This window comes from Pelophylax lessonae (genome assembly GCF_965119305.1).
Source record: "Pelophylax lessonae genome assembly, chromosome: 1".
In the NCBI taxonomy this organism is placed as follows: Eukaryota; Metazoa; Chordata; class Amphibia; order Anura; family Ranidae; genus Pelophylax; species Pelophylax lessonae.
The window spans coordinates 159,188,149-159,214,664 of record NC_138768.1 but is presented as its reverse complement, the minus strand read 5'-3'; the positions used below and the strand labels follow the sequence as shown (position 1 = coordinate 159,214,664).

General features: G+C 41.8%; 1 protein-coding gene across 1 annotated transcript in view; it reads left to right on the top strand.

The window, feature by feature from the left end:
* ARB2A (ARB2 cotranscriptional regulator A) overlaps nucleotides 1–26,516 on the top strand; it is a 973,029-nt gene that overhangs the window by 452,721 nt on the left and 493,792 nt on the right. The window contains exon 6 of the mRNA XM_082243137.1: nucleotides 4,388–4,609. Within this exon, the coding sequence (XP_082099263.1) occupies nucleotides 4,388–4,609 (222 nt within the window). The remainder of the gene's footprint in view (nucleotides 1–4,387; nucleotides 4,610–26,516) is intronic.

The window sequence follows — 26,516 nt, the reverse complement described above, 5'->3', positions numbered from 1 at the left end:
TTTTAGCGTGGAACGACCAGATTTAATTTATTACCGTAGGTACATAGACGACATTATTTTAATCTGGAGAGGCAACATGGAAGCATTACAAGCATTTTTTGATGAAATCAGCAGCAACGCATATGGCATTACCTTTACAGGCAACTGGAACCAAGAAAAAGTGTCCTATTTGGATTTAGAACTTTTTAAAGAAGGAGGAAAAATTGCCAGTAAAACTTTTTTTAAGAAAACGGACAAAAACGGGTATATCCCAACCAGGAGTTGTCACCACCCTAAATGGTTGGGGAATATTCCCAAGGGGCAACTCCTGAGGATAAGGAGAAACTGCAGCAATATACATGACTTTGATATCCAAACAGATATTCTAATACAAAGATTTGTTGAAAAGGGCTATAAACGAAAAGATCTGGAACATTTAAAACAACTAGTCAGAAACATCAAAAGAGAGGATCTTATAAAGGAAAAACGAAGTAAAGAAAGAAACAACAAATATGAGTTTGCATTTATAACGGGCTATAACAGACAACACAAACAATTGGAAGGCATTATTAAGAAGCACTGGCCTATACTAACAGCAGACAGAACCCTGAAAAAGATATTACCAAGAGCACCATGCTTTATCTACAGGAGGGCACCAACACTTAAAGACAGGTTGGTACACAACGTGGTGAACCCTCCTAAGACCATTTCCTTGCCTACAAGTATTAATGGCTTTTTTAGGTGCCAAAAATGCCTGCCATGTAGAACAAATAGGAGACAACCCAAAAAGATAAAGAATTTTAAATCACATACTACAGGCGTAGAATATAAAATAAAAGATACCATTACTTGTACCAGCACACATGTGACATATGTCATCGAATGCCCTTGTCACTTACAATATATAGGGAGAACTACGCGTCCCCTATATGTAAGAATTAGAGAACATGTAAAAAACATAAAGAAGGGATTCGAGAAGCATAGTCTATCCAGGCATTTTAAGGAAATGCACTCCCAGGACCCATCAGGTTTTACGTTTTATGGTATTGACAAAATAAAAGGGGACTGGAGAGGCAGCAACAAGAGAAGACTGGTCTCAAAAAACGAAACAAAATGGATCTTTTTAATGAAATCTTTGCGCCCTGATGGTTTGAACGCTGACATTGATTTAAACTGTTTTATTACAGACGTTTGAAACCATTTTTCCTTTATCCCAGCATTTTAATTTTTTAATGATTTTTAATCAATTTTCTAGAATTTTTTAGAATAAGTTGTCCTAACAGGGGTATAGCATTATGATCCATTCAGTGCACATACCCATCATATCTCTCTTTTTTTATATGATTTTTTTATATGGTTTTAGCATGTGGCCCATGTTTGTAGTACTTTCCAGATGGTCTTTTTGACAATACCCTTTTATTTCCTCCTTTATTTTATTTTATTTTATTTTTATTTTATATCCAATTTCTCCTTTTAGCAATATATTTTAATATCCTTCATACGGTTTTTATATATTGCATAATGGCACAGCATGTAGACTCCTCCCACACAATGGGAAGGATTGTCATTCTTCCTTACCCTTTCCAGTGTTTTTATATAAGTCTCCTCTTGGATGATTATTTTATCTATTTCAGCCTTACTATTTGTAATCCACCATGTTCTTCATTTTTATCATTGCACGTTCCAATTCCTTTTATTCCCTCACTTGGTTATTAGCATTTTAAAATAGATTTTATTTATTTAATTTATCCAAGTGACCCCTTCGGACTTCATTTACTCTCTGAAACGCACAACAGCACCACTATTCTTTTATCAGACCTTTTTTATACAGTATGATCCCATCTGAACCTTCTCGTCCAACATCCTTCTCACCAATAAATATTAAAGAATTCCTCCCTCTTATTAATATAAAATTCCTCTATTTTAAATACGAATATAAATTTTAAAAGTTTTTTTATATTTTTTACATATATATTTTTACCTTATTTTACTTGAGTAAACTCCCTCCCCGCTATAAACAAAATATCTCACAAGATGTGTAATAGAGGTAATATATCCATATACACTAGGGGGTGCTCTCACACAAATGAAGGAGCATGGGATGTTTGTCCACTCCCGGGGAGATTAAAACACAAGATTTGGAAAATAAAGATTTTTATGCCTCTTTTATTTTTGGAATAACATTAAAGTTAAAAGTTTTCACATACATTTTTTCTTTCCTTTTTTTCTTTTTTAAATAAAACGTTTTGCTTCACATGAATCAGACTGGTTCCGTGTAGGTATCCGGTGAAAGCTGCTTTGCACATGATGTGAAATATAGCAGCCGCATGTAAATTGTATAACATGTCCGAACGCCGTGCGGAATCATCTTGTGGAGTGGGTGAGCAAGATGGCGCACGTCCGGCAGTTCATTGAGGAGCACCAAGATGGCCGCGGGTAGCCGTATGGTTGCTATGACATCGGCTGACTATAAAGATTCCGGGAGTGCGTGGTGGTGACGCCGCTCCAGCAGACGTCCTCTGACGAAACGCGTAGGGCGGGTCCATTGCGTCATTACGTCACTTCCGGTCTCGGACTTGGGAGCCGTGGAACGCGGAAGCTTCCCGGCGTCTCTCTACACTGATCCGAGGCAGCTTCACCGTGAGTTTTTACTACTTTCTACATTGGTATAACCTTGCATACTACTTGATGGGGCTCCCCTTTCTTTTCTTTCCGTGAGATTACCAGCCGGTGCCTTGCGGGATAAAGAGAGGACCCCACGATCCACCCCTCTTGGGACCACTTCATGTGAACAGGTCGTATATACCTCACCTAGTGGTCATCAGGGGTACTACAGCACCTACACTTCTAAGGAATACAGCACTTCAGTATTCACTTTGGTCACATATATCCATCACTTCACCACCAGGGATTTATATATTATATATTGTTTGATTTACACTGTATCACTATTGGAATAAACCCACTACAATATCTGCTCACTTGTTGGCACTATTATTATTATTTTACAGATAAAATTCACCACACACCAACAGATCATATCGGTTGTGGTTACTGATACGGAAATGTGTGGTTTTTAACCCTTTGGAAATATAATCAGTTTTCACATTATTTATTATTTACCGGTGTCACTTTCCTTTTTTAAAAGGCATTTGCACATTATTGCACTATATTAGCACTCAATCACTTTGCAGGTAGCGCCGTTTCAACCCCTTTTGCACATTTCACTTTATCCTTAACCCTTCGGGGTTTGGTTGTTGGCTGCTTACACCTTTACACCCGTTCTACACTGTTCTACCTCATACTCCAAAACCCTGGTCACCCTTGCCTTTTACTTATTAATGTCAAACAAGCTTGTAAATTAGAAAAGCAGAACTCCTGATTTGCATTGTTGCTCCATTTGTATCAGAAAGTGACTTGCCCTGCATGAAAGCCAGGCAAATATCATCACAAAGTGAGTCATCATTTACAACTACATACTTCTTGAATGCAGGTTTCCATTGTGCACAAATCCATTTTAGTGGAAAGAGTGACTATAAAAATAAAATAGAAAAGTAAAATTCTTTCTGTATGGGTTCACCCAATATGTACAGAAGGTCATAGACTGTTTAGAGAAAACACGAATCTGTGTTGTGTGCATGTTGTGTTTGGTATTCTGCTTTCAGTAGGAATAATGAAGACATGCCAACCAAAAAGAATTCTCTAGTAATGTCACTTGGAATTCTCAACTCTATGGAGGCACAAGGACATTCGCCTAACCATTTACTTAGTGAATTCATAAATATTTTTCTGTTCATGTTTTACAAGTTGTTATCAGAAGTGGTGGATTTTTAAAACCAATCCAGATTTAAATATACAAATAAATTTTTAATTACGCTAGATAAAATTACCTTGTATATGAATAAAGTTTGTAATGTAGATGTTTTCTTGTCTAGCAAGTATATTGGTAGCACAAGGGAGTTTTATCCTGCGCTTAATTAGTAGCAGAGTACTAAGCATAGACCTATATTTTTTCCTTACAAAGCAAGTTTAAGTACAAGTTAAATCATAAAGCTTTATTCTGAATTTACAATCAGTACAATCTACTATACAATAGTATACCCAATAGTGTACCATAGTATATAATCCATTGCGATACGTTTCAGCAAGGTTTTCACATTGCCTAATGAGCTGGGCACAGTGTTCGGTTATATGATTTTGTGTTCTGCAAGCCCCCTCTCATGCTCCAGTGTGTTGTGTAAAGCTGCAGTGGTCTTAGAGAGGATGAATTCTTCACTGACTGTACGTGTATAAGTTCTGTCCTAGTTACTAATGCAATTGATTACCAGAATGTTGTTTATTCTATCTAAAACTTCAATATGAGTGTTATCACAAACCTAATTTCTCATACTTTCTTCTATGATTGCAGGAAGGTTATGCAGTTATCGTGTTGAATCCAAATGAAAATTATATTGAAGTGGAAAAAAGTAAACCATTGGCACAGCAACAGTCTCCAGATAGCTCAGATGAGCCCGCTGAGAAAAGGGAGAGAAGAGAGAGGATTCCAAAAGACAACAAGAAAAAGCGTGACTTCTATGAAAAATATCGAAACCCTCAAAAAGAGAAGGAGACACTGCAGTTGTACATACGGGTGAGTGAATGCAACCATTGCAGACCTTCTTAATATTTTACAGTTTACTGTATAGTTTATTTTATAGGTTTCTGCAGAAGTAACAATGCTTCTCAATGGATGGTATAAAGTTCCTCTGTAGAGTAAAAATATGAAAACCTAGATATTGGTAGAACACAACATTCTGTTGCTTTTGAAGACACTTCTTTATTATCAGTTTTGAAGTTGTAGAATTGTAAATATGTACTACTGTACCTTGCATAAAGCAAGGAAACCTATAATTTAATGGACCTACTGGTCACACAAAACTGTATCGTTTTACTGTAAGCATTTACACTGAGTAAGCAATATACTCAGGCTTTTCTACATTGTCTGTTTTTTTCATTTTTATTTTAAATTTAAGAATAAATTGTGAGCATTTATATTTTGGTGTCTCCTATTTAGTCAGCACGTGATTCTCTAGTCTACTTTTTACATTGGCATGATTTGAAGTAAGCCTTTTCTTACAGAATAAGAATAAAATATCACAGTAGCTGCTCCTCTCTTATCCGAAGGATGAGTTCAAGGTTAAAAACACACAACAGAGCTGCAGCGCCAGTTGCCCTGCTATCCCAGAGTGCTCTGGGAAAGCTTTGTCATATAGAAATTGTTTCTTTGCAAAACAAAGATTGCAAATACACAGATAAAAAAGAGGCATAAAACAGTTTAACTACAAAAACTTTTGAAAAGAAAGCAACTAAAATAAAATTGAAACAATTAGTTTTACTCTCCATATACTACTAATAAACAGGAATGTGTTTATCCTTAGCTGATTTTAGAGTTATATCACAATGTGCTGCTGTAGTTCCTTAAATATTTTTAGCCCTTTGTCCTACTTTAGAGCTGCACGATCAGGGAAGGGACAGGGGTAGGAGCGGAGATGATTTCATGTTGCAGCTGAGATGTTTTAACCACTTTACCACCGGAGGATTTTGCTGTCTTCCGTCCAGGCCACTTTTTGCGATTCGGCGCTGTGCGAGTTTAACTGACAATTGCGCGGTCGTGCAATGCCGTACCCAAACGAAATTTACGTCCTTTTTTTCCCACAAACAGAGCTTTCTTTTGGTGGTATTTGATCACCTGTGCGATTTTTACTTTTTGCGCTATAAACAAAAAAAGAGCATTTATTTTGAAAAAATAACAATATTTTTCACATTTTTTATATGAAATTCCCCCCCCAAAGAAATGTAAAAATCAAATTTTTTTAAAATTTTTGGCCAATTTGTTTTCTGCTACCTATTTTTGGTAAAAAAAATCGCAATAAGCGTATTTTGATTGGTTTGCGCAAAAGTTATTGCGTTTACTAACTAAGGGAAAGATTTCTGTCATTTTTGGTGTTTTTTTTTTAACGCGTAATGGCGGCGATCTGCGTTTTTTTTTTGCGGGACTGCGACATTGCGGCGGACAGATCGGACCCTTGACTGACATTTTTGACACTTTTGGGGGTACCAGTGACATTACTGCAGTAATCAGTGCTATATATATGCACTGTTACTGTAAAAATGACACTGGCAGGGAAGGGGTTAATTTTATTGGAGAGGGAGGGGTTAATGTATGCCTGGTGCTTACTGACGTGTGGGGGGGGAGGTGACTGAGTGACAGAAGGACAGATCGGATGTCCAGCTATGCTGAACACTCCGATCTGTCAGTCCCTGTCACTATGGAGATCCGCCCGCTCTGTTTACACAGGCGGGCGGAACTCCTCACTCGATTCCCCGACGATCGGGGCAGAGCAGCGGCGATCGCCGCTGCTCCTCCCCTGGCCCGACTCCCGCTGTGAATGAACACAGCGGGAGCGAGCCTCCGGCGGCGCGCGAGAGCCGCCCACAAGGGGCGGAGTCCAGCGACGTAGGTCTACGTCGCTGGACGGGATCGTGCCACATTGCCGCAGTAGCAGCAATGTGAGCAGGGTTCAAGTGGTTAATGTTACCGCGGCAACAGCTGATGTGGTGTAACGTTACAACACACTACCCCGTCAAAATTCACTACCCTCCGGACCTCTGAGCATGCGTAATGGTAACCTGCTCAGCTGTTCCATGACGTAGGTGAGACATAGGTGCACTGGAAGTGACGAGGGTAGGGAATTTTCACGGGTAGGGTTTTTTTCACAGAACACCTGCACTACTTTGGTCTGACTTTGATGCATTTTGAGGGCCATAGACCTCAAGAATACACAGGCATTGCCTCAAGTGCAGTCAAAATTGTGGCAAAATTGTGCGGCTTATAGGTCACACAAGTCTGGAAGGGGCCTAAACAATGTATTGTTTACTTCTTTTAGATCAAAGAGATGAGCTTCGGCCTGTAAATGACCAGTTGAACCCCATAAAGACAGCCTTTTTCTGACGCTTATTGCTTACAAGTTAAAATCAGTATTTTTTGCTAAACAATTACTTGGAACCCTCAAACATTATGTATATATATATATATATATATATATATTTTTTTTTTAACAGAGACCCTAGGGGCTCTTTCACACGGGCGATCCGATCAGATCCGCCTGTCAGTTTTTTTAGGCGGATCTGATCGGATCCTCCATGCAGCTCTATGGGGCAGCGGGTGTCAGCGGAGACACCTCCGCTGACACCCGCTGCCATCCGCATCCGATCCTGTCAGTGAAATCTGGACGGATGGAAACCGTATTTTTCCATCCGTTCAGTAATCGGAGCGGATCGGATCTGATGAGAGCGGACAGGCGGTCCGCTCTCATCCGATCCCCCATAGAGGGCAGCGGGGGCTGAGACACCTCCCTCTCCACTCTGCAAACGGAGACGGAGCTGTCATCTGCCGGCTCAGCGGGGATCGCGGATCGATCCCCGCTGAGCAACACGGATCCGCCTACGGGGACGGACCGTGTGAAAGAGCCCTAGAGAATAAAATGGCGGTTGTTGCAATATTGTATGTCATACTGTTTTTGCGCAGCGGTCCTTCAAACTCAATTTTTTGGGAAAAAATACACTTAATGAGTAAAAAAAACTAAAAAAAAACTAAACAGTAAAGTTAGCCCAATCTTTTGTATAATGCAAAAGATGATGTTAGGCCAAGAATTGTGAGAGAATCGTGATCTTTATTCTAAGAAAAAAATCAGTCTCGATTCCAGCTGGGACATTAATTTGGCGTAAACAACATGAAAGCATGGATCCATCCTGCCTTGTATCAATGATTCAGGCTGGTGCTTGTGTAATAGTGTGGAGGATATTTTCTTGGCACACTTTGATCCCCTTAGTACCAATTTAGCACTGTTTTTAAACGCCACGGCCTACCTGAGTATTGTTGCTGACCATGTCCATCCCTTTATGACTTCAGTGTACCCCTCTTCTGATGGCTACTTCCAGCAGAACGAGTTCGCTGTACTCAATGGCCTCCACAGTCACCAGATCTCAATCCAATAGAGCACCTTTGGGATGTGGTGGAATGGGAGATTCCCCTCATGGATGTGCAGCTGACAAATCTGCAACAACTGCATGATGCTATCATGTTAATATGGACCAAAATCTCTGAGGAATATTTCCACCACCATGTTGAATCTATGCCACAAATAAGGTGGTTCTAAAGGCAAAAGGGGGTTCAACCCCATACTAGCTAGGTTAGCTAATAAAGTGGTCGCTCATATTAAGCTAATCTCCAGGTATTCTCTCCTCTTGGTTGATTTTTCCCCATGGATGGATGAAATCAAGAAGCCATGTACACTACCGTTCAAAAGATTGGGGTCAATTAGAAATGTCCTTATTTTTTTAAAGAAAAGCACTGTTTTTTTTTTTTTTTTTTTTCAATGAAGAGAACATTAAATTAATCAGAAATACAGTCTAGACATTGTTAATGTGGTAAATTACTATTTCAGCTGGAAATTTTTAATGGAATATCTACATAGGTGTACAGAGGCCCATTTCCTGCAACCATCACTCCTGTGTTCTAATGGTACATTGTGTTAGCTAACCATGTTAAAAGGCTAATTGATGATTACAAAACCCTTGTGCAATTATGTTAGCACAGCTTAAAACTGTGGTGCTGATTACAGAAGCTATAAAACTGACCTTCCTTTGAGTTAGTTGAGTATCTGGAGCATCAGCATTTGTGGATTCGATTAAACTCTCAAAATGGCCTGAAAAAGAGAACTTTCTTCTGAAACTCAACAGTCTATTCTGGCTCTGAGAAATGAAGGCTATTTCATGCGAGAAATTGCCAAGACACTGAAAATTTCCGACAACGGTATATATTACTCCCTTCAGAGAACAACACAAACGGGCTCTAACCAGAATAGAAAGAGAAGTGGGGAGGCCCTGGTGCACTACTAAGCAAGCGAACAAGTACATAGTAGAGTTTCTAGTTTGAGGAATAGACACCTCACAGGTCCTCAACTGACAGCTTCATTAAATGGTACCCGAAAAACGCCAGTCTCAGCGTCCACAGTGAAGAGTCGACTCCCGGATGTTGCCTTTGTAGGCAGAGTGGCAAAAAAAAAAGACATATCTGAGACTGGCCAATAAAAGGAAAAGATTAAGATGGGCAAAAGAACACAGACATTGGACAGAGGGAGAATGGAAAAAAGTGTTATGGACAGATGAAACTAAGTTTGAGGTGTTCGGATCACACAGAAGAACATTTGTGAGATGCAGAACAAGTGATTAGATGCTGGAGGAGTGCCTGCCGCCATCTGTCAAGCATGATGGAGGTAATGTGTTGGTCTGGGGCTGCTTTGGTGCTGGTAAAGTGGGAGATTTGTACAAGGTAAAAGGGATTTTGAATAAGGAAGGCTATCGCTCCATTTTGCAATGCCATACCCTGTGGACAGCGCTTGATTGGAGCCAATTTCCTCCTACAACAGGACAAGGACCCAAAGCAAACTATGCAAAAACTATTTAGGGAAGAAGCAAGTTAGCTGGTATTCTGCCTGTAATGGAGTGGCCAGTGCAGCCACCCTATTGATCTGTTGTGGGAGCAGCTTGACCAAATGGTATGTAAGAAGTGCCCATCAAACCAATCCAACTTGTGGGAGGTGCTTCAAAAAGCGTGGGGTCAAATTTCTTCAGATTACCGCAACAAATTGACAGCTAGAATGCCAAAGGTCTGCAAGGCTGTAATTGCTGCAAATGGAGAATTCTTTGAAAGCAAAGTTTGAAGGACAAAATTATTATTTCTAACCTCGTCAATGTCTTGACTATATTTTCTATTCATTTTGCAGCTCATTTGATGAATAAAAGTGTGAGTTTTCATGGAAAACATGAAATTTATTGTCTGGGTGACCCCAAACTTTTGAACGGTAGTGTAAGTCTGATATACAAAACTTGATGAAGATGATGAAGTTTGGGAGGAAGTGGTGGAGTCTCAGCTTACTGGGGTTATTGCTGCCGCAGATAAACTCAGCCAATTGAAGTATTTCCATAGGATCTATTACAGACCTTATAAAGGCTTTATAAAATGGTAAGTGCTCCATCCCCAGACTGTTAAAGATGTCAATTGGCTATCGGGTACTTTTTCCATATGGTTTAGGACTATGACAAGGTGTGCAGATTTTGGATGGAAATATGTGGGTTTATCGAGGAGAAACTGGCCCTACCTGATATCTGTTCTCCTGCCAGATGCCTACTGGGAGTCCTGGTGGGGGAGAAGCTCAGAGAATCCCAAAAGTCTCTTTGTCTTCTATTATTTTATGTTAATAAAAGCAATGAACTGCAGTGGAACAAAGCATTACCAATGTAAAAATTGACTTCCGTTGCCCGAGGATGCCCTTAAAAAAATTGACAAATTATGGTCAGGATGGATTAGTGCTGTGTCAGGTGGCCTAGAGATTTAAGTGTCTTTATGTTCTAAAAGGGCTTTGGTGTTGAATAAAACTTTATAGAATAATCATCCTAATGTTTTAATGGGCTATGTGCATTTTCTGAGTGTTATCACCTCCTGTTTTTTTCTTTCATGTTACATCAGTTAATCTGGTTGATCCATCTAGTTAAACCAATAAAAGGGTAAAAAAAATTATATACATATAATATAGTTTCTCACAAAAGTGAACACACCCCTCACATTTTTATAAATGTTTTATTATATCTTTTCGTGTGACGACACTGAAGAAATGACACTATATATACATATTCACAGGTACACTTTAAAAACGCATCAGATCTCAATGGGGAAAAATATGCTCGATATCTATACTGATATGGACTGGGTAATGTGTTAGGATTGAAAAGGGGGGAGCATCCATTGTGGTGGCACATGGATGTGTTAATTTAACTGCACGAAAGGAGAAGGAAGAGTGAGCACCCTATACAACACGAATGTCGGTGGCGGGAAGGATCATCACGATATATTTACATAAAATTTGCATAGTCGTGGACTTTGTTTTTAAAGAACCATCTGATTATGCCACAAGTATTAACCACTTCCCACCCTGTAGGCGTTTGACGTTGAAAGTGGTTGCATTATCCTGATAGGATTTCATATGACGGCGGCAGGATAATGCATCGGTGATGCGGCGTATCGGTCTGACTCCCCGCATCTCCGATCTCGGTATAGAGCCTACTGACATAGGCTCTTTACAATGTGACCAGCCGTGCCCAATTACGGCTGGTCACATAGTAAACAGGAAGAGCCGTTGATCGTGCCTGTTAGGCATGAGTAAAGGAGCGCCGATCTGCAGCTCTCCTGACGGGGGGGTCGGTGCTGGTAATCAGATCATTGATTACCAGTGCAGACCCTCGGGGGGGGGGGGGCGGTGCCACTAGAACCACCAGGGATGCCCACCCATGACCCCAGGGAAGCCCACTCATGACTCCAGGGATGCCCACTATGGTCACCAGGGATGGCAATCAGGGCTCAGGGAGCCCCCCATTGCCCTCCCCATCAGTGCTGCCTGCCAGTGCCCTCCCCCTCAGTGCTGCCCACCAGTGCCCATCATTGCCCACCAGTGCCGCCTATCAGTGCCCACCAGTGCCGCCTATCAGTGCCCACCAATGCTGCATATCAGTGCTACCTATCAGTGCCACCCCATCAGTGCCTCCTCATCAGTGCCTGTCAGTGCAGTCTCATCAGTGCAGGAAAAAAACGAATTTATTTACAAAATTGTATAACCTAAACAAAAAAAGATTTTTTTTTTTTTCAAACTTTTCGGTCTTTTTTTTATTTGTTTAGCAAAAAAGAAAAAACCTTGCGGTGATCAAATACGATCAAAAGAAAGCTCTATTTGTGGGGGGAAAATTACATAAATTTGGTTTAGGTACAGTGTTGCATGACCGCGCAATTGTCATTCAAAATGCAACAGCGCTAAAAGGTGAAAATTGGCCTGGGCGGGAAGGGGGTGAAATTGCCCTGTATTGAAGTGGTTTTTAATAATTCACGCTATTTATAGTATAGCACACAGTTTTTAGCAGCTGTTGTTAGTCATAAATTTTTGATTGTTTTATGATATTATTTAGCGCAGCACTAAGGTTTGTTTTATTATGGCACTATACGCTTTAGTATGAGATGGTGATCAGTGCTTGCAGCTGGCTTGATTGAAATAGTGTTGGTAGCTTGCAGGATCCTTTGATATTAGGATTGAAAGGATGCCACATCATTTGATGAAAATGATCAACCTACAGAGGGCTCAATTCACATCCAGAAAATTAAAGTGAAAAAATCATGCAGCAGGCTAGTCCATTTTGCTGAAATTTCTTTGCAGCAACTCAAAATGGTCCTCAGCAGTTTGTATGCTCCCCACATGCTTTTATGCATGCCTGTCCACGTCGGGTGTACTCCTATTGAGATGACGAATGGTGTCCTGGGGTATTTCCTCCCAGATCTGGACCAGGGCATCACTGAGCTCCTTGACAGACTGAGGTGCAACCTGGCAACGTCGGATGGACCAAATCATAATGTCCCAGAGGTGTTCTATTTGATTTAGGTCAGGCGATTGTGGGAGCTATTCAATGGTGTCAATTCCTTCATCCTCCAGAAACTGGCTGCATACTCTCACCACATGAGGCTGGGCATTGTTGTGGAAACTGCAGCTTGGCATTGTATGCCATTATTAAGCCTATGATCTACCAGAACCCCCAGATCCTTCTCCACTATTGACTCCTAGTATGTATGATGCATGCATGTTTTTAGCCCTCAAGTGCATAACTTTACATTTATCAACTTAAACCTCATTTGCCATGCAGTTGCCCACAGTTAAATAGTGACCCCCTACCTGTTAAATCTTGGCACAGGAGATGTTACATATAAGAATGTTTGTCACCACTGTTTGACGTTCTGTTTTGTTCAGTTAACCACTTAAGCCCCGGAAGATTTTACCCCCATCCCAACCAGGGTCTATTTTGCGAATCGGCACTGCGTGACTTTAAAGAACAATTGCGCAGTCGTGCGACGCTGTACCTTTTTTCCCCACAAACGGAGCTTTCTTTTGGTGGTATTTGATCACCTGCGCTCATTGACAGACGTAGTCCTCGGTGATACACCACCTTCGGGTTATGTTGCCTCCACAGGAGCAGGACTAGACAGGAAATTAAAAAGCTCTGGCCACACCCTAGGGGCAGTCCCAGAGGGTATATCCTCTCTCTCTCTGCCTCAGCAAATCAGTTATTTTCTGTCTAGTTAGAAGTAAGGACCTAGATACCTTGCTGGGATCTTAGGTCCTGGCAAGATTTTTTTCTTAAAGGATTTTTTAGACAGCTTTTTTTCTCCAGTGTTCCTGTGAGATCTTCAAGCAAGAAGCTGAACTGGGCGACGGGCTGGATGTTGAGATCCGGTGGTCACCCCAGTTCAGCCTACGAGCGCGTGCAGGCCATAGCTCCGCGCTGGGTCGGCCGCGACAAAGTCCCATTAAAGGACTGACCCCGCGAGTTAAACGTCTCGCTGAAACGCCAAAGACCATGAGTCACGGCGTCCATATCGGTCGACAGCCCTCCCGCCCCGGTGGAGAGGGGTACTGTCAGGAGTTGGTGCCCGCCTGGTTCCGGTATGGTGAGTAGTATGTTCCCCCTTTTCCCCTGACGGGTCTTGTGGTGAACGCGGGCCCCTCTCTGTATGGTAAGATAGAGTCCCCCTCTATCCTATAAATGACACAGATCCTCCTACTTTGAGTGTGATTTTATGTGCAAAAAGCCAGGAGGCTTGGTTTGGCTAACAATCTAATTGTATACATGTTAAAAAGATTATAATCTGTGGCATTCTGGGAATCTTACGGTGATAAGAATAAGCTACCTACCAGTCAGAAGCCACGGACATGTAGACTGCCTTCCTAATCAGATCACCAGCTATTAGCAGGCCTCCCGAATGGCCATGCGGTCCGCCAGGGCCGGTACCGCCAACCACGCCAAAATCCCCATGCAGAGAGAGTGTTGTGTGCCCTGCAGCACACCGCTATTCAGTACAGGCCGCCGCCATTTTTTTTGTGCTGGATCGCACGAGCCGCCATTTTGGCGTAGCCTCGTGTCTCCAGCATGGGGGCGGCCATGTTTGAGGTGATCCAAACACCTCGTGGAGCTAGGGGAGGCGCCGGAAGGCGTGCAGAGGGGCGGAGCCGCCTCCTTTCTTCCTGGGCAGCCAGCCAAAAGACTTCCTGTTTGTCAAGACAGCGCTGTAACCTGTTGCAGTTAAACTCTGAGCATCAAGTGGTGAGCCTGGGGGTCTATCTCTCTCTCTCTCTCGATCGATAGGGATCCCTAGCAGGTAAGACTAAGGGGCTTTTTGTGGCGCTGAGGGTCTGAAAAAAAAAAAAAAAGTTTTTTATTTTTGAATTATATTATCCAGGAAGTGACTGGAATTATCATGGACCCTGCCACACATATTCCCCCACCTGTTTCCCTCGAGGGGGCCACGGGACCCGCCGGTGCACAGAGTGTAGAGTCATTTACAGCAATTTTGGAGTCTATGGTGGCTCGGGTGGAGGCGGCCTGTCAGGGACGGGGGTCAAGGAAGCGACCCCCGCCTACCCCTATACTATCTGACACCTCTGACTCTGATTCAGAGATGGTCACTGCAGTTGCAGGTTCCTCTGCAAAGGCTGTTATCCCAGGTAAAGCCCCCTCAGACAGTGAGGAGGACGCTTCTTCTCCTGCTATAATTCAGGAAGAAGCATTGGTGGACGCACTAGTTGTGGCAGTGCAGGAAACCTTAAAACTTGAGGCTTTACCGGCAGAGGCAACTGAAACAGAGATTCCTTTTGGTACTAATAAGCCCATCAAAACGGTGAAGGTTTTTCCTGTACCCAAATGTTTCGGTAATCAGATTAAAGGAGAATGGGAGCATTCTAAACGTACCTTTACTATTTCCAAGCGTATTGCTAGACGCTATCCGTTTGAGGAATCCATCATTAAGAAATGGACGGTACCACCAGTGGTGGATCCACCTATTTCCAGGCTGAATAAAGCCACGGTTATCCCAGTGGAGGACACTTCGTCCTTTAAGGATCCGGTGGATCGAAAGATGGAAGCAGAGTCCCGCACCATCTTCTCTCTGATAGGGTCAGCATTTAGACCAGTAATTGTTATTGGTCTAGTTTCCCAGACACTTACGATGGGCGAAAATGGTACGCCAAGACCTTAGGGGAAAAGATATTTCCCAGGAGACATCTGATTTGATCGAACAGATTATACAAGGGCTACAGTTTATCTGTGACGCAGCCTTGGACACTACTCCCTTATTAGGGCATGCATCTATGTCAGCGGTGATCCTCAGACGTGTGCTGTGGTTAAAATGCTGGTCAGCTGACCTAGGTTCCAAAAAGACCTTGACAAATCTCCCTTTTCAGGGGAATCGTCTATTTGGGGCCAACCTAGATGAAATCATCAAGGATGCCACTGGGGGCAAGAGCACTTTTTTGCCACAGGCTGCTAAAGCTAAGGGACCTCGCAACAAGCGAGGACCTTTCTTTACTGCCCATAAAGGGCGCCCGGCTGGTACTAGCGGGAAAGGCAAGACTCCTCCAGGAGGGTTCAAGAAGGGCTGGTCGGACAAGCAGAGGACCAACCCAGCCAAACCCGAAGCAAAGGAGTACACAGCCTGAAGGTGCGCCCCCACCCGGTTTCAGGGTGGGGGGACGTTTTCACCGGTATTTAGGACATTAGATCGAGCATCAACCACTACTACCGGTGTGATTCTTCCCTTCCAACATTTAAGTATTACAGGAAGCGGTAGTTACCGTTCCCTGAATAGATCTTTTCCTTTACCTTTTCCTAAGATTAGTCCCTATACCTCACAGGAATCGGATCTGGTTGACCAGATAGGCCAAGTAGCCTCTAGTCGGGTGACTTCGGTCCCTGAGGTTCAACCAGAAAAGATCACCCTTCCTGATAACAATCAGGTATCTGATAAATGTGTGGGAACAGAAAACGACCAGACTTTCTCGGATGGTCGGGGCCAGATACCTCTAGGGACGCCTGGTTCAGATACTATCAGCGCCAGTGGTCCTAGAAATTCTAGGCTGGCCTCCTCAAGCCGGCCTGGCCGACTTGGACATGCCGCAGACGTTCCGTGGGAACTTCGTCTCAGGGAGTGTCTGTGGTCTCAAGGACCAATTTACCATCATGCTTTACAGTCGCTGGGTTTAATGGCCTGGCCATTGAGACCCAAGTACTGAAGGACAGAGGTTTGTCTACTTCAGTCATTCCTACCCTTATTAAAGCAAGGAAAGCGACTTCCAGCAAGGTCTATTATCACACATGGAAGACTTATATTGCGTGGTGCGAATCTTTAGGATTTCCTCCACGTACCTATTCGGTGACTCGAATATTGGCCTTTTTGCAACAAGGGGTTGAGCAGAAGCTAGCCTTGAGCACCATCAAGGGTCAAGTTTCAGCATTAGCAATCTTCTTTCAGAAACCTTTAGCTACCAAGTCCTTGGTGCGGAATTTCATCCAGGGGGTGCGGCACCTGGCTCCTCCAGTCCGCGCGCCCTTACCGCCCTGGGATCTTAATTTGGTTTTGTCGGTTCTACAGAAACCTCCCTTTGAAAACATCAGGGAGATTCCCTTGCTTACTTTATCCCAGAAGCTGGCCTTCTTGGTGGCTATTACTTCTGCTCGCAGGGTGTCAGAACTGGCTGCATTATCATGCCAGTCCCCATACCTAGTGATTCATAGGGATAAGGTAGTACTTCATCCTAAGCCATCTTTTCTTCCTAAGGTGGTTTCAGATTTTCATCTGAATGAAGATATTGTACTACCTTCCTTGTGTCCTCAGCCCAAGCATCATCGGGAACATGCGTTGCATTCCTTAGATGTGGTTCGGGCAATCAGGGTATACCTGAAAGCTACGGAATCATTCCGTAAGACGGATTCACTTTTTGTGATCACGGATGGCCCCAGAAAGGGTTTGCCTGCATCTGCCGCGACCATTGCCAAATGGATTAGACAAACGGTGGTACAGGCTTATTCTATTAAGGGTCAGAGTCCTCCGTTCCCTGTTAGGGCGCACTCCACTCGAGCGCTCAGTACTTCCTGGGCCTTTCGCCATCAGGCGTCAGTGGTCCAGGTATGTAAGGCGGCCACCTGGTCGTCGGTACATACCTTTACAAAATTCTATAAAATTGATGTGACGGCATCGGCGGATGCCTCATTTGGCCGCAAGGTTTTGCAGGCCGCAATTTGAGGAGACCGGTGGTCTACCTCGAGGGTTTTTTTCTGTTTGAAAAAAAAAAATTTTCCCAAACCTCAGTTGTGATACTGCTCTGGGACGTCCCGAAGGTGGTGTATCACCGAGGACTACGTCTGTCAATGAGCGCTAGAGAAAAATGGATTTTTGTAAAATCTTACCGTAAAATCCTTTTCTCTTAGCTCATTGACAGACGTAGTCCCCGCCCCTCTGTTTTTGAGTTGGGTTGGGTTAAAATCCCTAAAGACTGCTTTTTCACATAACTGATTTGCTGAGGCAGAGAGAGAGAGGATATACCCTCTGGGACTGCCCCTAGGGTGTGGCCAGAGCTTTTTAATTTCCTGTCTAGTCCTGCTCCTGTGGAGGCAACATAACCCGAAGGTGGTGTATCACCGAGGACTACGTCTGTCAATGAGCTAAGAGAAAAGGATTTTACGGTAAGATTTTACAAAAATCCATTTTTTTTAACATTTTCGGCCAATTTGTTTTATGCTACATATGTTTGGTAAAAAAAATCGCAAAAAGCGTATTTTGATTGGTTTTCGCTAAAGTTATCGCGTTTACTAACAAAGGGAAAGATTTTTTTTTTGCGGTACTGCGACATTGCGGCGGACAGATCGGACCCTTGACTGACATTTTTGACTCTGCCTGTGAGGGGCTGACTGCCGCAGTAAATATACTGTGAGCAGTCGGCAAGTGGTTAATATATACCTAAATAGACTACTGGGTGGACTTTTTGTTTGCATCATAAAGTTAAAATGTATGCTGTATTTGTGTCACTCACGTGTATATCTGTGTGGTATATTGTTTTTTTTTTTTCTGTTTTACGTTTAAAGCAGTAAAAAAATTACCTTTTTAAAGAAAAAAATAAAGTGGCTGGTGAGTATATGTGTATGTATATATATATATATATATATATATATATATATATACTGCAACTACAGTCATGATCCTGTTTTCTTTTCTGCCAGTGATTCTCTAAAAGGTAAAAGTGATTTCAGCGTCTGTCAGTTTTACACATGGCATTACTGGTTTGTACAGCATGAGATCAAACAGATTTCAGTTTGATTAGATGTTTTAGAGGCCAGAGGAGAGATATAGGGTCTACTTTACCCCCAATCTACCCAAAAAGAGGACCTGTCATGGCCCATGATATCACAATGGATGTTGTTCATCCCTTATGATCGCAAAAAAGTTGATCCAAAAAAAAAAAAAAGTAAAGGTACAGTGTAAAAAAAAAAAACATTTAAATAAAATTAATGATAAAATAATAAAAAAAATAAAGCACCTCAATGCTCATTACCAAAAGTAAACAAGCACATAAGTCCTGCACACTTATGTAAATGGCGAAGGAACCACACGTGAGGTATCGCCGCAATTGTCAGAGCAAGAGCAATAATACCAGTGCCAGACATCCTATGAAACTCTAACTTGGTAACCTGTAAAGCAGCCATTCTCAACCAGGGTTCCATGGAACCCTAGGGTTCCTTAAGAGGTGTCTAGGGGTTCATTGAGCCATGAATGATTGACTTTCCATTTCATAGTTAGAAGTAGTCATAGTTAGTCTGGTTGAAAATAGACACAAAATCCATTCAGTTCAACCAACAAAAGGGAAAACAAAACCAACTTTTTTTTTCTTTTTCGCAATCCCATATACACAAACCCATACCCACAGTTGATCCAAAGGAAAGCAAAAAACCCCAGCAAGGCATGATCCAATTTGCTCCAGCAGGGGAAAAATTCCTTCCTGATCCCCCTAGAGGCAATCTGATGATTCCTGGATCAACTTTAACTTTAAATGTTAGTATCCAGTTATGTTATGTGCATTTAGAAAAGAATTGTAAAGCAATTTACTGAGCCGGACAGAACCAGCTCTTGAGGGAGTCTATTTCACATTTTCACAGCTCTTACTGTGGAGAAGCCTTTCCGTATTTGGAGATTAAATCTCTTTTCCTCCAAATGTAAAAAAAATGCCCCCTTTTCCTCTGGGATGACCTTAAAGTGAATAACTCAACACCAAGTTCACTATATGGATCACTTATGTGTTTATACATGTTAATCATACCCCCCTTAATCTCCTCTTCTCAAGAGAGAATACATGCAGTTCCTCTAATATTTCCCTATAGCTGAGCTCCTCCATGCCATTTATTAGTTTGGTTGCCCTTCTCTGCACTTTCTCCAGTTCCCAAAATATCCTTTTTGAGAACTGGTGCCCAAAACTGAACTGCATGATCCATATAAGGTCTTACTAATGATTTGTATAGGGGCAAAATGATGTTTCTCTTTGGAGTCTATACCTCTCATAATACTAGAAAGGCTTTTGCTTGCTTTGGAAACTGCAGCTTGGCATTGCATGCTATTACTAAGCGTATGATCTACCAGAACACCCAAGTCCTTCTCCACCATTTATTCCTTCAGTTGTACTCCCCCTAGTATGTATGATGCATATTCTTAGTCCCCAAGTGCATAACTTTTTACATCTAGCAATATTAAACCTCATTTGTCACATAGTTGCCCAATTAAATGGTGCATTGAGGACGGCTTGTAAGTTGGAGACATCCTGTAAGGACGTCATTCCACTACATAGCTTGGTTCCATCCCAGATCCTATATCATTTATAAAGATATTATAAAGTAAGGGTCCTAACACTGAACCTTGGGGTACACCACTGATAACCTTAGACCATTCAGAGTAAGAATTATTAACCACTACTCTGTATTTGGTCTTTTAGCCTGTTTGCTATCCATTTACAAACAGATTTTTCCAAGCCTGTAAACTTTTTATATTGCACATTACCAGTGTGTGGGGAACTGTGTCAAACTCTTTTGCAAAATTCAAGTATACTACGTCCAACTAAGGTTTTACTTACTTCCTCATAAAAAGAAATCAGATTTGTCTGACAACTTCTGTCTTTCATGAATTCATGCTGTCTGTTGCTTTAAAGATTTTTTCCAGCAAGAACTCATCTATGTGGTCTTTTATTAAACTCTCCAGTATCTTACAACTATGGAAATTAAACAAACAGGTTTATAGTTACTTGGTAATAACTTTGATCCGTTTTTTAAATATAGGCACCACATTGGCCTTATACCAATTCAATGGTACTATTCCAGTACTTAGAGTCCCTAAAAATTAGAAACAATGACTTTGAAATGACAGAGTTCAATTGTTTAAAGACTTGTTGGTTTATGCCATCTGGACCCAATGCTTTATTCACCTTTTATGCTATCTAAATATTTCTGGACCATATTCATTTTGATCTATTGTGGATCATTTGGGGCTGTGTCAATACCATCTCCATTATGGCCATGAGCTCCCCTATGCTCATTTGTATACACAGAGCTGAAGAAGGTATGTAATAAATGTGCCTTTTCTTTGTCCCCAGTCGCCACTCTAGATTACTTTGTAAAGGGCCAACGTGCTCATACCTGACCTTTTTACTATTAATATATTTGAAGATTTTCTTGGGGTTTGTCCTACTATCTTTTGCCATCTGTCATTCATTGTGAATTTTTGTGGCCTTGATTTCCATTTTACATATTCTGTTCTATTATTTGTAATATTTAAACAATGATATTGTTCCTTCATTTTTATATTTTTTATTTATAGCTTTTCTAACTTTTGGCCCAGAGCTACATAAGCTTTATTTGTAGCCTTTTACACTTATTGCCCATGGGAATATATTTTGCAGTGTGTTCACATACAGTCTTTTTGAAGAATTCCCCATTTGATTGTGCCAGGTATAGTTCCAGGTCCAAAACAACTTTGTAGACCCAGCAGTGTGACCACAAGGATGTCATTCTGGTGATCCCTGTAAGTGGGGACATTCTTCCCATTTACAATCACCAATGTAAGAAGCATTTTCCCAATGACCCCTGATGGACTAATCTTGCCAGAGGTTCCCCGAGACCTGAGAATTATTTTAGGACTTTCTGTGGTTTTAAAAAGGTTGAGACAGGCTGCTTTAAGGTCTTTTAAAGCGTCGCCTATGGATAATTTAATATATAGTAGATTGTTGACGTTCCACGGACATGCTCAATTTTAGAGCGTGACATGTTCGGTATCCATTTACTCAGGCTAATATATTTTATATTTTACAAAAATAAATGGGTATTTAATTCTGTCTGTGTTCACTAAAACTTATTAAAGTATATTTTTTCCAAAACAAATCATAAAAAATAGCACCACCCACCATTTTATTCTCTAGGGCCTACGCTAATATATATATATATATATATGTGTGTGTAAAAAATATCTGGGGGTTCCAAGTAATATTCTAGCAAAAATACTGCTGTTTTTTACGTGTACTAGAGAAATGTCCGAGTTGGCCTGGGGGGGTCAAGTGGTAAAGTAGAAGGAAAGGCAATGCAAACTGAAAGCCCCAAATGGTCACTCTCTCATAGCTTTATAATTCTTTAATATTCTTTAATATGTAATGCATTAAAAATGGCTAATTCCTTCTCTTTACTTATGGTCACTAATCCTCTGCTCTGGTCCTTTTCTTTGTAAACATTTAATGGAGATTACGGACATCACTCAGAAGGAAAGGGAGGAACTGTAATTTCTATCCAGAGTAGCAGTGGGGCTAAGACTGATAATCCAGCACATGTCCAATGAAAGCAACATTCAAAGGAATGCAGTGAGAAACATGCCGCTGTTTCTTTAGAACAGATTCCTTGCGATTTGCATAAATCATACCAAAGAAACCTATATATCAGTGCCACATAAGGTCCATAACATCCTTTTGTGTATCCTTAGTATAAGCTTGTCCTTGAATAAGATTGCACATCTGCCCAAAAACTTGCAGCTTCCTTGTCCGCACTAGGTAGTGGCAAATAAATGTAAGAAAAAAAAAAAAAAGGAGAAGGAACACGCATGGATCTGGCACAATAAAACTCTTTATTAGAAAACAAAGGAAAAACTAAAGTGAATAAAAAAATGTGTACTTGCATAAAGGTAGATTCAAAGAAGTTAATTTACTAAAGGCAAATAGTCTTTGCACTGCAAGTGCAGTTGCTATAGATCTGAGAACATGCAAGGAAAATATAAAAACTACAATTTTGCTTGCTCATGATTGGATGATAGAAATCAGCAGAGCTTCCCCTCAGAGCTAGTGCAGTACACTTGCAGTGCACAGACTTTTTGCCTTTGTAAATCAACCCCATTGGGCCTTGTTCAATGCCTCATGAGGATGAAGTAGTAATATTTGGGCCAGCAGTGCATTAATATTGTCTCCAGATCAGGAATCATCAGGTTTGGTAAATGGTGCACACCTCTGCCTGTCAGTTCCATGCCAGATCAGACACCTCTCCTGTCAGCAGCTGCAGGTGAAGCCGGTGTGTGTGAACTCTTGCTCACTACTCTGTACTCCACTCTCTCCTCTAACTGCTCTCTACAGAGCAAACCAGTTAACTGAGGGATGGTTACTGGGGCAATGTGTTTTGGGGACATGTCATGCTTTCTCTAGCCTCAAGCCCCCTTTTGACATCACAGACATTCCCACTTCACAGTTCCCCTTGACATCCCATATACCCCATCTCATTTCACAGACCCCCTCAAATTTATATCACATTTCCCACTTGATATTACAGCCCCCCTTGACATAATAGCTTCTCCTTCACATCACAGTCCCCCCCTTCACATTAGGGTCCTCAGCCCCCTTTGCATAAAAGCCTTACCTTCATGGTCTTACAGTTTTCACAACCTCATGGCAGAGGGCAGGAAGGAGGAGTCTAAACAGTTCCCAAATAGAGTTACTATGTGATGCACAAGCTTCATTCTACCTTTCCTGAGTGTGTCACATGCTCATGTTCCCTGACACCGCAGCTCACAGTAGGAGGGTTTCAGCCTAGGAAGTGCTGCCAATCCAGAAATCTGTGGGCAGTACTGGATGTGGTTAGGTGTTCATTAACAAGCTACAGGCTTGTCTATCAGCAGTGACTGTGCAGATACACATCTCCTTTCAGATTTTTTTCATCCCACTGTGTGCAAGCAGGCACAGCTTACATAAGAGTGGCAACTCTCCTCGGGAATTCAGGAGCAGTGCAGCGTCATTACCTCTTTGCAGGGGAACTAAGATAACTGTAAGCACAGAGGAATTTAACAGGATAGAAAAATTAGATGCACTAACTTTTGTTTTAGAAAGGGGAAGCATTACTGTCATTACAGTGGCATGCTTTCACAAAGGCCAGGTATCAGTGCTGCCCAGCAAATATTTTTCAAATTGAGAAGTTTCTGAGTGCTGTTCCCAAGTGTTGCCCTAAAAAGCTCTTTTCTTAGGCCCCTTTCACACGGGTGCCTCCGCTGACATCTGCTGCTCCATAGGGGGGGCTGGAGGGTCCGATCAAGTCCACCTGAAAAACTGACAGGCGGACCTGATCGGAAAGCCCTTGTGAAAGGACCCTAAAGTATCCTATGGAATCAGTGGTGGGATCAGGTCATGTATACCTCACTAATTTACCTAGACTTTTACACCCTAACCTGCAAACCACTTTGATGTTTAGTGTTTATAGTGGTTTATCTGAAAGTGATTACGATGGGATCTGGGGTTTTTAATTTTATATTTTTAGAAACGTAAGACCAAAATGTAACTTTTAAAATAATTGTAGGGCTTATCCTGCAATAGTGATTATCTTTATCCATTTTTTAAAATAGACATATTATATGCTGCATTATATAAGTTTAATGACATTCTTCTATAATTGTGTATGAACTGTGTGCAGATAGTAAGAAAGCATTATGATCTCACTAGGAATAACAGCATTACTAACAAAGTGAGTAACAAGTTTACTTTGAACACATACGTGCTGTCACCTATTCTCTAGGCATGCTGCCTTTAGTTCAGTGAAACTGTCTTGAAAAAGATCAAGGTTAAAATCTAGGCACAGACTGGCACAGTACGCACCTTGCACCAATTAGCTGCTCAGTGCTGCCTTTCTGACACATGATATGTAGGCCCCATTGTCCCAGAAAGTTTTATGTAGGTTAAGTGAATGGTTATAAATTGTCAGCTTTCATCTGTTCTTGCCAAGCCCTTGTATTGACAAACACATTCTATTGACTGAACTTAATCAGGTACTATATTTTATGATCAAAATACCTCATCAGGAGAATCCAATGCTTAACTGGCACCCACTAATGAGCTAATTAACCGGTAATTTAAATGATTAATTTTCAATAATTAGGTTTGCTAGTGTGAACATGACAGCATTTCACTGGGAATGCTATTTTCTTTAGTTTAAAAACATTATTTTACCTTAAAGTGTGTAACCTTATATAACAGTGTTCTAGAAATGCAATAAATGTGTTTCATATAAAAGCGTTGTTGGTGGTTGTAGTCATGGCCACCACGGCTGGTGTGGTAGACCTTGGCCAGCGTTTGAAGTAGCAAATTTCACAATTTATAATGTTTTAGTGCTTCAGAAGGTAGTGCGGAAAGAACATCTGGATTTGGTAACCGCAAAATCGCCTTTAACCCTGCAGAGGTCTACCACACAAAACCTAAAATGGCCATCTGAAAATCCAATACATTTCAACAAGATTTTAATATATTTTAAAAAAATCCCCATTACTAGACACTCGCTACAGATTGCAAGAAGGAACATACAGTATCACACAAAAGTGGGTACACCCCTCATCATGTTTTATTATATCTTTTCATGTGACAACAGTGAAGAAATTTCACTTTGCTACAATGTAAAGTAGTGAGTGTACAGCTTGCATAACCATGTAAATTTGCTGTCCCCCCAAAATAACAACACACAGCCATTAAGATCTTAACCGCTGGCAACAAAAGTGAGTACACCCCTAAGTGAAAATGTCCAAATTGGGCCCAATTAGCCATTTTCCCTCCCTGGTGTCATGTGACTCGTTAGTGTTACAAGGTCTCAGATGTGAATGGGGAGCAGGTGTGTAAAATTTGGTGTTATCGCTCTCACACTCTCATACTGGTCACTGGAAGTTCAAAATGGCACCTCATGGCAAATAACTCTGAGAAGCCGAAAGAAAGAATTGTTGCTCTACATAAAGTTTGCCTAAGCTATAAGAAGATTGCCAAGACCCTGAAACTGAGCTGCAGCACGGTGGCCAAGACCATACAGCGGCTTAACAGGGCAGGTTCCACTCAGGACAGGCTCAGCGTCATATCCAGAGGTTGTCTTTGGTAGACATATGAGTGCTGCCAGCATTGCTGCAGAGGTTGAAGGGGTGGGGGGGGGGGGCACCTGTCAGTGCTCAGACCGTAGGCCGCACACTGCTTCAAATTGATCTGCATGGCTGTCATCCTAGAAGGAAGCCTCCTCTAAAGATGATGCACAAGAAAGACTGCAAACAGTTTGCTGAAGACAAGAAGACTAAGGACATGGATTACTGGAACCATGTCCTGTGGTCCGATGAGACAAAGATAAACTTATTTGGCTCAGATGGTGTCAAGCGTGTGTGTGGTGGCAACCAGGTGAGGAGTACAAAGACAAGTGTGTCTTGCCTACAGTCAAGCATGGTAGTGCGAGTGTCATGGTCTGGGGCTGCATGAGTGCTGCCGGCACTGGGGAGCTACAGTTCATTGGGGGAAACCATGAATACCAACATGTACTATGACATACTTAAGCAAAGCATGATCCCCTCGCTTCGGAGACTGGGCCACAGGGTAGTGTTCGCACAAAACGACCCCAAACACACCTCCAAGATGACCACTGCCTTGCTAAAGAAGCTGAGGGTAAAGGGAATGGACTGGCCAAGCATGTCTCCAGACCTAAACCCTATTGAGCATCTGTGGGGCATCCTCAAACAGAAGATGGAGGAGCGCAAAGGCTCTAAAATCCACCAGCTCCATGATGTTGTCATGGGAGTTGAAGAAGACTCCAGTGGCAACCTGTGAAGCTATGGTGAACTCCATGCCCAAGAAGGTTAAGGCAGTGCTGGAAAATAATGGTGGCCCATAAAATATTGACACTTTGGGCCCAATTTGGACATTTTCACCTAGGGGTGTACTCACTTTTGTTGCCAGCGGTTTAAACATTCATGGCTGTGTTGAGTTTTTTTTGAGGGGACAGCAAATTTACAGTTATACAAGCTGTACACCCATTACTCATTACTATTGTAGCAAAGTGTCATTTGTTCAGTGTTGTCAAATGAAAAGATGTAATAAAATATTTACAAAAATGTGAGGGGTGTACTCACTTTTGCGAGATACTGTATGTTACAATGTGTTTTATATGTAGAAATTTTGGGATTTTATGGACTTTGTCATGTTTAATCAAGATAAAAGCTATGTGCATAAATGCAGCAACCCATAGCAGCCAGTCAGCATAATTTTGTAGAATAT